The sequence below is a fragment of the Spermophilus citellus genome (genome assembly GCF_964194105.1).
Source record: "Spermophilus citellus genome assembly, chromosome: 8".
Classification (NCBI taxonomy): domain Eukaryota; kingdom Metazoa; phylum Chordata; class Mammalia; order Rodentia; family Sciuridae; genus Spermophilus; species Spermophilus citellus.
The window spans coordinates 133,486,588-133,499,638 of record NC_138189.1 but is presented as its reverse complement, the minus strand read 5'-3'; the positions used below and the strand labels follow the sequence as shown (position 1 = coordinate 133,499,638).

Sequence of the window (13,051 nt, the reverse complement as noted above, 5' to 3'; positions counted from 1 at the left end):
TGAGGCTGGCCTTGAACTTGTGATCCTCCATGCCTCAACCTCCCAAGTCTTTGGAATTACAGGTGTGTGCCCCCACTCCTGGCCAACTGAAAGAATTTTAAAGACAAATCTAGAATGTAATGGTGATCTCAAAGCACATATATAAATTTGGAAAGCTGTAATATCTACCATGGAAAACATCTTTTAAATTTTGAACCGTATAATATGCTTGGTGCATTTACTGGTTTACATGCCACTTTTCTTCCTCTTTTGACTTCACTGGGGTTTTCCCCATAGAGTTTGGGACTCACTGCTGTTAGCCAGACCCTCTTTCTCAAACTGTTTCCCCTTCTCCGGCATCTAACACTATCACCCAGTCTTTATCCTCTCACTTCTCCTCTCTAGACCCCCCTCTTTCTCTTTTACTTATTTATTTTTTTTCCAGGTTTTAAAATTTGAATTTGTTATGTATACAGCAGAATGCATTACAATTCATATTACACATATAGAGCACACTTTTTCATATCTCTGCTTGTATACAAAGTATATTCACACCATTTGAGTCCTCATACATGTACTTAGGGTAATGACGTCCATCTCCAACATTGCAGTCGGCCTACCCAAAGTTGGTTCTTTCCAGAGTTCTTCCCAAGGCCCCCCTCTTCCCTCCAATACATGCTTCTTCTGTGGTCTCAGAGACCGCAGTGGCAGGACCCACCTCCTATAATCATATGCCTGCAAATCTCTATTCCTAGCCCTGATTCTCCTGTCCAATCCTTTCCAATTTCCCAGATGCTCTTAGCCTTGCAGCTCCCTCCAGGTGGTTATCTTTGAGGATGATATGTCATGAAGAAGCTGAGAGCATTTTTGGAATACTCTGTAGGGAGCTTCTTCATAGGATAGCATCCCAAAGCTTTCATAAGTAATTTAGTGAATTTTTATCCAAAACAATGGAATTTCTCATAGAGATATAATTTCTGTGGTTTTGAAATGTGACTCCAAATTCTTTTTTAAAAAATATTTATTTTTTACTTGTAGTTGGACATAATACCTTTATTTTATTTTATTTTTTATGTGGTGCTGAGGATGGAACCCAAGCCTCGCTAGGTGAGTTCTCTACTGCTGAGCCACAACCCAGGCCCCTCCAAATTCTTTTAGCTATTGATAAGACCGAACTTACATCTCAAACAGTGATATGCTATTGGGGCTATTCTAAAGAATATGTCACAAGAATATGCCAGAAAACATTTTTTTTTTTTTTTTTTTTTTTTAGTGGTGCTGGAGATTGAACCCTTACTGATCTGCATTAACTTTTGAATGCCACACCACCCATTTTACAGATGAAGCCACTGAGATGTGGAACAATGGACTGAATAGTCATCAGCCCTCCCCTGCAACCTCACATGACTCTCTCAAATGACCACAGCGTTGCCCTAATCCTATAGAATGTAAGTCCCATGCTGCTGGGGACCAATCTTGCCATCCCAGGGAGAACACACAGCTGACGGCTGGGCTGTGAGATGGACAGACCTGGAGACCAGATGGTGTCTTGAGTATCTGGATCCAATGATGCATTAAACTGGTGTAAACTGGACATTTCCTCTGCATGAACCCAGACTTTCCCTCTTTTTTTCCCCCTTTTATACTGTTTGATTTGAAAACATTTTTACAGGAGTTTATTGGAAACAGGTAGGGGAGGATTAGGGATATCAATTTGCACAACTTCCAACGATTTGGGTGATAACATTCATTTTCACAGATAAACTGTATTATGTTTGTAAAGATAAATTGGATTACTTTTTAAAAATATTTTTAGTTATAAATGGACACAGTACCTTTATTTGTTTATCTTTTATGTGGTGCTGAGGATTGATCCCAGTGCCTCACACGTGCTAGGCAAGCACACTACCACTGAGCCACAGCCTGGATAAACTGGATACTTTAAAGCCATTGTGTGTTGTGGTGGACGTTGGGGATCTAGGTGTGAATCCTAGCTTGACCCCTTACATGAGGAACTTTGATCATATTAAAGTTATGAAACTAAAGGAAACTTCCATTTCCTCGTTTTAAAAATGACCTCAAGTTGCTGTGAGATGAAGCATTGTGTAAATATATAACCTGGAACACAGTAGGGATTCAATAAGTGGCAGCTATTATTATTATCTCTCAGTGAAATAAACAGTGATCACATTCACAGCTGTCTACTTGACATTGCCTACTAGAAGCTGAGAAAAAAATTTAATTTATCTAAGCATTACTTTATGAAAACTTTCTACCATGCAATGAACTAAATACTATAATTTAGTGACTGCTCTGCAAAAACCAGACACATTAAGTCCTGGTGTCTGTTTTCTCGGGGGGGGGGAGGGATAAAAAAAAACTAACATTTTGTTGTTGTTGTTGTTAATTTAAGTATCAGATGCTATCAAATACATTTTTTCTTCCTTTCTTATTGGTAAAAGAATGATTGACATATCTGAAATAAAATGGAATTTCACATTTTCTGAAGTTGTGAATACTGTTTTTTTAATAATTCCATGTTTACTTTTTCATAACAAAATTATGAGAAATTTTCTACAGTTAGGCATAGGTCAGTGCTCCAGAAAATGCACAAAGTATTTGAGGACATTTATAAATGCAAGCATAGAATAAAATATGAAAGATTCACTAATTACTTGAATTTACATGTTGTTTTGTGGAATAATTAAAAAGTATTTAGAGAGCCCAAGGCTATAAAATATTAATAAATAAAATTAAAGTAAAATATATAAACTGATAAATATATATATAAATATATAAACTGATAAATATGTAAAATACCCTAATATTTCTAGATCTAAAAATGTTTCATCAAATTTATGTTAACTTTTCAAGGTTTTTTCCTGGACTAAAATATTCAAGAGAAAAGGGAAAACAAAAGTGGTGTGTTGCATATCACTTTAGGGAACCTAAGGGGAAAATTAATATTAGTATCATTTAGCTAAAATGGACTCACTAAAGCTTATTTATGCTCATGTTCCTAAAAGCTGATATATTTGTGATGGAAGTACATTTTGGATTAGGTTTGGCCTGCTGAGGATAGTTAAATCAAAACATACACAAACATCATCAACAACAACAACAACAAAAAAAAAACAGAGTTCAGTGAACAAGAAATATAAAATAGTATAAATAAAAATGTTACTGGGAGATTTGAGTGGCTTTGTTCCCCAAGGAGCAACAGACCTCTAAAAAACATCCCAAATTACCTGAGACTTGCTCTAACAAACAACGCTAGAGAGAAAGTCTTGCCATTATAAATTATATGTTCCACTCAGTGAATGTCCAGCTCTGTAGCCGGCGAAGTTAACACAGCAACTGAAATATAAACAATATGTGTTGGCTGCATGGTTTCCTAGTGTAAAATTTAGCAGTAGGTTTCAAAGCTAGTCTTTCCTTGAAAGAGGAGGGGAAAAAAAATCAAATACTCCCCTATAGCAAGGCTACAGATTATTTGTATAAGTTCAAGGACAAGGTTAAAATGTTAGACAAATATTAATTCCGGTTTTCTATACGCAGTGCACAGGTGCAACTTGAACAGCATATTATATGGTATAATCATTAAATTCATTCAACCAGACCTTAGAGAGTTAAAAACATATATTCTGAGGAACAGGACTCCTCGGTCCAAAGGATGAGAATGAAACGGTGCAGAATATTTGTGTATCAAGGTGATTCCGGATTCCAACTGGGAAAACAGGACCGTTAACACCCACGTCCCCTGACAACTGTCCAATTATGTATATCACACTTGGCCTACTGTTGGCAGTAGAAGTAATCAATAAAGGATGTGGTTGAGTGAACATAGATTTTGGTTGAACCAATGCATGAAAACTTAATCATTTACTCAGAGAGGAGAAATCAAATAGAGCAGAGATGAAACAGCCACTGAGGGGTTTGTTGATTGTGCCACCAAGTTTGTGGGCCACAGATGAAAGTGATAAGGCAAATGGGATCAGTGACAGGAGAAAATGTAAAAAGCTCTTCTTCATTCCATGCATTAATAGAAATGTTTGGATGTATTTTTTTTTGGTCATTTTTTTAGGAAATTTCACATCAAAGCCTGGATGTTCCATTTTAAAGAATATATGAAAATTACTAGGGCGTGTTATTTCTCTCAAGCAAGAAGAAATTAATTTTCAGCTATGACAGAAAGGTAATTTTCACACTTGAAACTTTGTACTGATTGATTTAAAGATCTCCACTGTGGAAAGTTTTCTAGGAAATAATTTAACTTGAGTTCTCAAGAAAATTGGCAAATGCTGTGGAATCAACTCAGAGATGGGCTGGTTATGACCAGTACATTCTGTATATATTTTTGTGGGCTTTTTCTCTCCTTCGATTCTTTTAAATAGTCATCCCCATTATGTTGAAATATTGTGGAATTTCAGTAAGTGAGTTACCTCAGTCAGTAAATGAGGGTATGTGTGTGTGTATATATATATATATATATATATATATGAATATATATGTAATATATATAATACGTATATATTACACTTATATATGCATAATTATATATACTTATAGATATACAATATGTATATGATTTTGTAAGGAAAATTGAGGTGTTCTTCCCATGTATTCACTTGAACTATCTACATAAGAATAATATTTACTTTGTAATTTCTCGACTCACTTTTTCTTTGTTTTATAGGCCATAATTCTGGCTTTTATAGTAGCATCATAAGACAATTGTAGTACTGCACGTCTTTTTCTTCACTAGCATTCCAAGTAAGGGGCAGGAGACATTATGACTCTGCATTGTCCGTTATGCTGCTTAAATCTCCGTACAGTTAATATTATTCAGAACAATAGCAAAAATAGCAAAACCCATTCACTATTAAAACCTTTCCCCATAATACCAGGCCTGGGTCTAACATCACCAATGGGCAGCTCAACGTCACCAAATCTTCTGTCTTGAGAGAATGTGGTGTGTTTTCCAATTGAGGGCTCAGTATAAATTCTTATAACCGTTTTAGAAGCTTCTAGCCTCAGAGCTTATTCACCTTTCATGCAACACTCAGCTGATGGCCTTCGACTCCCACTAATGCTAGACCTGGCTATACGGTTCCATTTCCTTTAAAGAGATAAAATATGTTTATAGAGGTAGGGCTACCATTAGTGAAACTGGTGCAATTGTACAGGTTAGGAAAAAGAGATTTAGAGGTGATGCTCAGCTTCACACACAGCTTGATTTATTTCTCAGCTGCCGCCACCATAATTCCCTCCATTTTGGCTGTGTTCCATTTCTCGCCCGTTGCAGCTACCCTGAGAAGGACAGTTTAGGGCTGTGAGAGGGATAATACATATATACGCCTGTGCCTGTGTGTTTGAATGTGCGCACATGCACCTTTATTGAAGAATATCAAGCCCTCGAAGCAACATTTTCTAAAAATAATCACAAAATTTATATTAAAGGATTTTACTAGTTAATGGACTTGAATAAAGCTTCTCAGACATCCAGGGTGCTGCTGTCTACCCGTATAGAATTTCTGGTTTTAAAACATTTGCCGGTCAATAGATCATGCTCTTGAGCTATTCTGCACAGATGTTGAAAGAATATGCCAGGCGTGCATTCCCCTGGGTACTCTTCTGCAATCATCAATGCTGCAAAATGGCAAAATTGCACTGGAATTCTCTGGCCGTGGAACACTTTCCCACTATTACCTCAGAAGAAGCATCCCCTGGGCTCTGTTGTACATTGTATATAACGTTATAAAATTAAGAACTCTTGGCTGGGTGCGGTGGTGTATGACTGTAATTCCAGCAGCTTGGGAGGCTGAGGCAGGAGGATCGCGAGTTCAAAACCAGCCTCAGCAAAAGTGAGGCACTAAGCAACTCAGTGAGACCCTGTCTCTAAATAAGATACAAAATAGGGCTGGGATGTGGCTTTGTGGTTCAGTGACCGTGAGTTCAATCCCTAATAACAAAAACAACAGCCACACACACACACAAAAATGTCTACCACAAATCAATGATTGCTTTATTGTGCTTTAGTAGAAAGGCATTCTTATAAGTGAAATCAGTTTCATTTGGTATAAAAGTGAAATGGGGATAAATCTTCTTGGTCCACTATATATTTGCCTTAAGGCATATCTTTGGGTTGTTCAGTGTGTTGGAACAGATACGTCCCCATCCAAAACACTCCCAACTTCCTGTTCCCATCAAATATTTCTGTATTCTTTCCCACTTCTAAACCCCAGAGAATACTTATGCAGCCAAATTAAAGCATTAGATTATCTGTGTCAAATTTTACCAGCTAGTTGCTCAAGTTTTCCCTTAGCTTTGACTGTACAGACTAGGCATTCAAATCTTGGGGTAGAAACTAAAATGTTCTAGATAGAACACACAAGTTAAACAGGTGAGAACTCTTTGAAACCAACCTCACATCTCTAGAAGTTTCAAAAATAAAGACCATCATCGGTAATCAAAGGCACATTCCATATGTCCTGGGACATAGTAAGTGCTCAGCCAATGTTCACACAAGAAAATATTTTCCCTTGAGTTTTATCACTTCAGTTACTCTGAGATACAAAGGAAATATTATTTTTGTAAAAATTATTTTCCAAACAAGAGATAACATTTATACAACTGTACAGGCCTGAGCTAGGTTTGTCACTGCAAACCAAGACAAGGAATCCAACCATGCTCTACTGATTTGGGGCACTGGGAAGAGCAGAGTCAAGTAATTTAATAACCCAAGGGAAGAGGGCAAAAGAACACAGTTGGTTTGTTCCAAACAGACATGAAGCCGAATTCTTCCCTATCTCTTCTTTGTAGTCAAGCATATTCTTGGTCATTGATTTTAAAGTAACACTTCTAAGGGACAACACGGCCGGTTGTCTAGGGACTAGCTACCAGTCTAATTTTGGAGGACCTTCAGGCTTTGCAGGTCACTTATCTTCCTTACCTGTCTCTGCCCTGACATTCTCCAGGAAATGTCTACACTCTTTTTATAAATATGACTGTGTTCCTACCTAAGCCATTTTTCCAGCAATGACTGTGTTTCATATGGTACTTTGTAGGGCCGCTCCCATTTCATTGGTAGAGGTATTTTAAGCAGTGATTACTATATTAGCAATGGTACTTAGGTAATGATTCTACTTTCAGTTCCTTAGGCATTTAAACATTAAATGCCTTTCAAATAACAATTTTACCTTTTAAAAACATATGTTTATGTATATGTTTGTTTATTCATTTACTTTTAGAGGTGGGAATTGAATTCAGGGATGCTTTATCATTGAGCAATATCCCCTACCCCTTTATTTTTTAGTTTAGTTTTGAGACAGAGCCTCACAAGTTTCTAAGTGGCTGAAGATTGCCTTGAACTTGCTCTCCTCCTTCTTCAGCCTCCCAAGACACTGGGATCACAAGCATGCATGACCATACCTGGCTGTATATGTTTACAACAAAATATAAATGGAAAGAGATTAGAACTTAACTCTATATTTATATTACTACTACTACTATTAATAAAAAGCTGTATTTTTGATATAAGATAATATTCACAAAACCTGGATCTTAACTTAGATAACTTTTCTTACTTTTATTCTATCTTGGTTAAGTCATAATGGTATTATATAGTATATATTATACAATGCAATGAATGAAGGGCAACCATATGTTTTCCATGGAAAATCATGTATCTGAAGTTTTTCTGGTACACTTTGATTAAATTTTCTGTTTTAAAGAAAATATTGGGAATATTGGTTTTGCAGATGCGCTCCAAGGAGAGACATCTTAATGGAGGAAGCATGACTGAAGCATAAATGGAATCTTTCCTTAAAGAAGAGCTCTGGAAAGGTTATGGCGAGCCACAGTTACTGAAGCGTACTACAGAGCGCTCACTGCTTTCTTAACCTGGGAGATGTGACCTGATTTTTTCCCCCCTTTCATTTAAGGTCATCCACTAAACGTGCAGAAAAAAACCAAAAAGAAAACAATTCAAAGGAGGGACAGACAAAGAAGAGTTTAGATGCTCCTTTTTAAATACGACACTGGTTTAAAATAACCTAGGATGAAAGGGTCAGTTAAGAAGGGCACTACTTAAAATTTAAGCAGGCAGTAATGCATTGAAAGCGACAGACCTCAAACAATTTGAGTCTTTCACAGTTGAATGGATTCACAGTGACAGCGAGACAAGGATGTGCTTACTTACCTCTGTAGGACCTTGGCGATTGCTTCGTAGGCTCTGCCCAGGCTGAGATCATCTTGTAGGACTGTAGAGATTTTGCTGTATGCTTTGAGGACCTATCAGCAAGAGAAATATATATTGAACATATAGCCACAGCCAGATCCACTGATGTTCCCTTTCATAATAGAAAAGATTAAAATTAATAGCTGTTTTTAATGTCTCTATAATTTTTTTTGCTTATTAAACATTCATGTTGGCTTGGTTTATTTTTATCTATAGTATAACTTGTTTTGTGGCAATGTCTTGAAGCCATGACAGTGAGGTCTCACTTTTGTAAAAAAAAAAAAAAATTACTTCCTTGCATCCTCCCAAATCTTCCAATTTATATAACTTAGGTGTGAATAAATAATTGAATGGTTTACAACATTATTTTAAAAGATGGGAGTATTATCTAAGGTAATATATGGCAGATTACAATAGTCTACTATGGTAGCTTGGATATCACTTTTCTTTCTATAAGTAGCTCTTTGAAAAACATGAATTTAGGTGATGGGCCATTTCTGTATCTATCATTTTATTAGATGCCTATCTCACGGTGTGTACATGCACAGAGCATACATTAAAAATATTTCTTACAAATGTACTTCATTACCAATAATGTTTTCAATAATCAGAAGATTAAAGCTGCCACAGCCAAACATATGATCTTAATTTGATTTAACACTGACATTATATGGATGGTATGATTTTCCTCTTTTCTATTTTCCCACCTTTTCAGTGGCCAGAAAGAGAAAAATACACATACAAATACAAAATACATAAAAGCAAAATTCCTTTTCTTTGGCCGAAGCTATTACACACATGAGGACACAGGAAATCTCCAAAGACCTCTATGGAAATCCTTTTTGCACATTTTCTAAGAAAGAATTAGTGGAAGTCATATGATGGCATTTGAGAGAGGGAGTTAGTGCTCTTGGTGGTGGGGGGTGGGGACAAATATGCCCTGTGTATTTCTACCTGAATTAGACAGACCATAAGGCTAAAGTTTTAAGACAGGATTGCTATTCATCTTCACTTCTGTAAAGTTAATATTTGGGAAACCATTTCAGGAGGTCATGGTGATACCTCATGAAATTTGGGTTTCGTGTGGTTTACAAGTGACTGCTTGTTCTATGATGAAGCTAAAATTTACTCATGGATACACAGTAAACCAGGGGTTTAATTCCTGCTAAGCCCACAAAGTTCAAAAGTTTGATTGTTCTGGGACTTTTGATGGTTTTGGACTTTTGGACTTTAAAAATGCACTTAGTTTTAAATGACAAACAATAATCATGTTTATAGCCCTGGATGTGACATTCTGATCTATGTATACTTTGTGGAAAGATTCAGTCAAGCTAGTGAACAACCCATCACCTCTATAATTTTTGTCACTTTTTTATGGTAAGAAAAGTAAAAATCTGTTTTTAAAGCAATTTTGAAATATACATTATTATTCACCTTGATTCCTATTTTCAGACCTCTTAACAAAGTCTTGTATAAACCTGAGAATATCCTTTTCCGTCTGCCTCTCATAATTGACAACACCCAGATTTAACCTCATGTAAGTTGACACAGTCCTTGCTGAGTTAGGGGGCAGAACCCCTGAATTTGGTGAATTTATAAGAGACTTTATTGAATCTCACTACCAAAATATTTAGGAAGGGACTTTCTAGGGTCTATTTTTTTCATATATATTTTAGATGGCATTCTAAAATAAAAGTAAAAGTTGAATATTATTATATCTTGTGCCCAAAATAGTTCATTAGTTTTTTCAGCAATTAGTGTTATCATGTCCCAGTAAGATTAGACCCTGTGTAAGAATGTGCTTGTATCAAGGCATTCACCACCCTGTGGTACAGGCAATAACCGAGACAGGTTGCCAAAGTTGGAAATCTTTTTATCATTGAGTATCAACTGACAAAAAAATGAGCAGGATATCTTTATCTATCTGTCTATCTATCCATCCATTCATCCATCCATCTATCCATCCATCTATTCTTCCATATGTCCAAACTTCCATATATTTATCTGAAAGAGAGTAGAAAGTATCCTTGTTCTAGAAGATTAAGAATTTAAATTGAATCAGAATAAATTTTGTGTCTGAGATTAAGCTTTTTTAAGGGATGCATAGAAAGACAATATTAGGCCTGAATAACATCAAGCACCTGATTGTTCCCTTTCCTTTTCTTTTTTTTTTTTTAGATGAGTTAATTTTTTTTTTTTATTGGTTGTTCACAACTTTACAAAGCTCAATGCTAAATACCACCAATTACGAGGGTACCTTGGAGCAGAAGAAAATGAAGGGTTTGTTATTTATGTCTCTTTCTCCCTTCATTTGTTTTCCTATTTCTGACCTTTCTGCAATTCTTTCTTGTCTGTTCTGCATTTTAGATAGATTTTTTTTTCTAGCAACTGTGGCCCTTAAGCTCATTTCCACAGTGGATACTCACTTTAAACCATGATGATGATATCATTCCAGACCTAACTTTTCCAAATTAGATGGAAAACTCCTCTTCCCAGTCAACCATCTTAGGAAAATACCGTTTTAGAAAATTTGTTTAAAAAACTTTTAAAGATACTTGTATAGGCACAAGTAATTGTAGGAAGTAATACAAAGAGATCCTGAATAACTTCCCCCCAGTTTTCCCCATTAATGACTTCTTACAAAATTAGAGTATAATATGGCAATCAGGAATTGACATTGTTGTAAGGCACTGGACTTGTTCAGATTTTACCAATTTTGTGAGTATGAGAGTGTGTGTTTTATGTATTTTATCAAATGCATATATTCATGTAACCACTACCACAATCAAGATACAGAAAAATCCCATCACTACCAGAATCCTTCATGCTACTCTGTTCCAATTCATTTCCCATTTGCTGCCTAGAAGAGAAAAAGAGCAACATTCTGAAATCTTTGGCATTCCTCCTCTACCCTTCTGGTGCATCTCCTTTTGCTTGGGTGTTTGCATTTCCCCAGGAAATGTCTTCTGCGAAGTGTTAGAAGAAAAGCAGTTGATTAAACTAATTCATACTTAGATGTGAATGACTCAAAGATCAGTAACTCCACCAGAGAATGTTGCAATTTCAAAAAGAAAATGCTTGCTTGCTCTCAGTCTTCTTGGTGGTATTTTATGCTATCTAACAAAATGAAATGAAACAATTCAGATTGTGTGTGGCAGGATACTGTGGGGCAAAGGTTTGAAAAGGCTTAAAAGGGTTTTCTAAAGGCACCATGTGCTTCTAATCTTGTAGTATGGAAAATGTGGAAAAGGGGGAGAGGGGTATGAGTCACAGCCAATGTGATACCTGTAAAGCTAACTATATGCTATGGTCATTTGTTCAAGTTATCATTTCCTTCATAATGCCTGAACTTCAAAGACCTCTTCTGGCACATTCCATTAGATGTCATGGCTAAGTATAAAATGATATCTCTGTTCTTAGATATCTCTGCTCTTAACCACCTTACAAAGGAATACGACGACGACTTAGAGTCATTGATATTATATTGTCCTGAATTCTGTTTCAAGGGCTAAAAATATAGACAAGGACATCAAACCACTGCACAAGCATTGAATGTCTTTCAGGGGCCAAGCATTGTTCTAGGTGCTACGGAAGCAGCAGGCAATAATGCATAGGCCCAGGTCCTGGTGTGACAGGGAGACAGTTGGTAAAGAAATAAAAATGAATAAATTCCAGGTGGTTGTGAACTACAAAGATACTGCAACCAGGACAGGCTTCAGGTAAGAAAAGAAACTCAATCTGCATTTTAAAGGAATGACAGGAATTGAGTCAGTAATTGGGAAAGGGACAAACATTTGGAAATGAGAATAGAGAAAGAAAGAAGAAAAGGTTCATCAGAATACATAAAAGGAACAATATCCAAAAGAAAAGTTTGCTTTAAAGTTCATTTGTCCTGTAATGTGGACCAAGAAATGGCAGTTAAAATTGATAATATTAAGTGAGAAATTTTTCAACCTGCAATTTATCTTGGTTCCAAAAAAGAATTTGATTCTTATTGGGAAGGGAAGGCAGGTCTATCATTTTTTTTGTGCTTTCACATAAAAGTGGTCCTTTATAGGGCTATTTTTCTATATTCATATTTTTTTGTCTGTTTACTTTCAGGGCAAGTCAATGTGTTTGGTTAAAATATGTCACATTCAAGATGGTGCACCCCATTATTCCATGTTTATACAACTTTACGTGGTTGTTCTCTTTCCTAGGCAAAGGAGAGGAAATAGTTTTCTTTCTCCTCTTGGTGTATCACTGAGCATGCACAAGCTCAAACACTACCAGATCATGCAGGTCAGTGACATCAAGTTTAAATGAATTGCTGACCCTCATCACTGCTGCTTCTATGGGAAAATAACTGATAGAAACCACCACAGGAAAGGACTCCAAGAATCGAGTCCATTTCAGATGGGAATTTTGTAACTTTGCAAAAATGTCAATGAAGTCTAGTTCTTCTTTTGCTTTGTGCTTTTGGTATTTTTTTCCTCTCTATACTCCTTTCTCCACTTGATTCTCTCCCCTGTAGCCTTTTCTTCCTCAGTTGATTCAGGGTCTCCTACTTGAAGGGCACAAACAGGGCTTCCGAAGGACTTTTTGGGATAATTAATCAAATCTCCCTCTGGGTGTTCAATTTTTCTTCAAATACCAGGGGAGATAGCAGGTCAACTACTGAGCTGAGTGACGTGTGTCAAGTAACTTCATCTCTTTCCTTGGGTGTAAAAGGGAAATTAATAAAGCTTACCTTGAAGTGATGTTGTAAAGTTCCAATAAGACGTGGTATTTAAAAGTACTAAGGACTTGAATGAAGCAGCTGCTTAATTTTCTCTAGTGCTTATCTAACCTAGT

The 13,051-nt window shown here is 36.3% G+C and overlaps 1 protein-coding gene across 1 annotated transcript in view; it reads right to left on the bottom strand.

Moving 5' to 3' along the window:
- TTC29 (tetratricopeptide repeat domain 29) overlaps positions 1-13,051 on the bottom strand; it is a gene marked incomplete at both ends in the record, with an annotated part of 222,133 nt that overhangs the window by 108,958 nt on the left and 100,124 nt on the right. Inside the window, one exon of the mRNA XM_081303697.1 lies at positions 8,180-8,271. Coding sequence (XP_081159823.1) covers positions 8,180-8,271 — 92 coding nt within the window. The remainder of the gene's footprint in view (positions 1-8,179; positions 8,272-13,051) is intronic.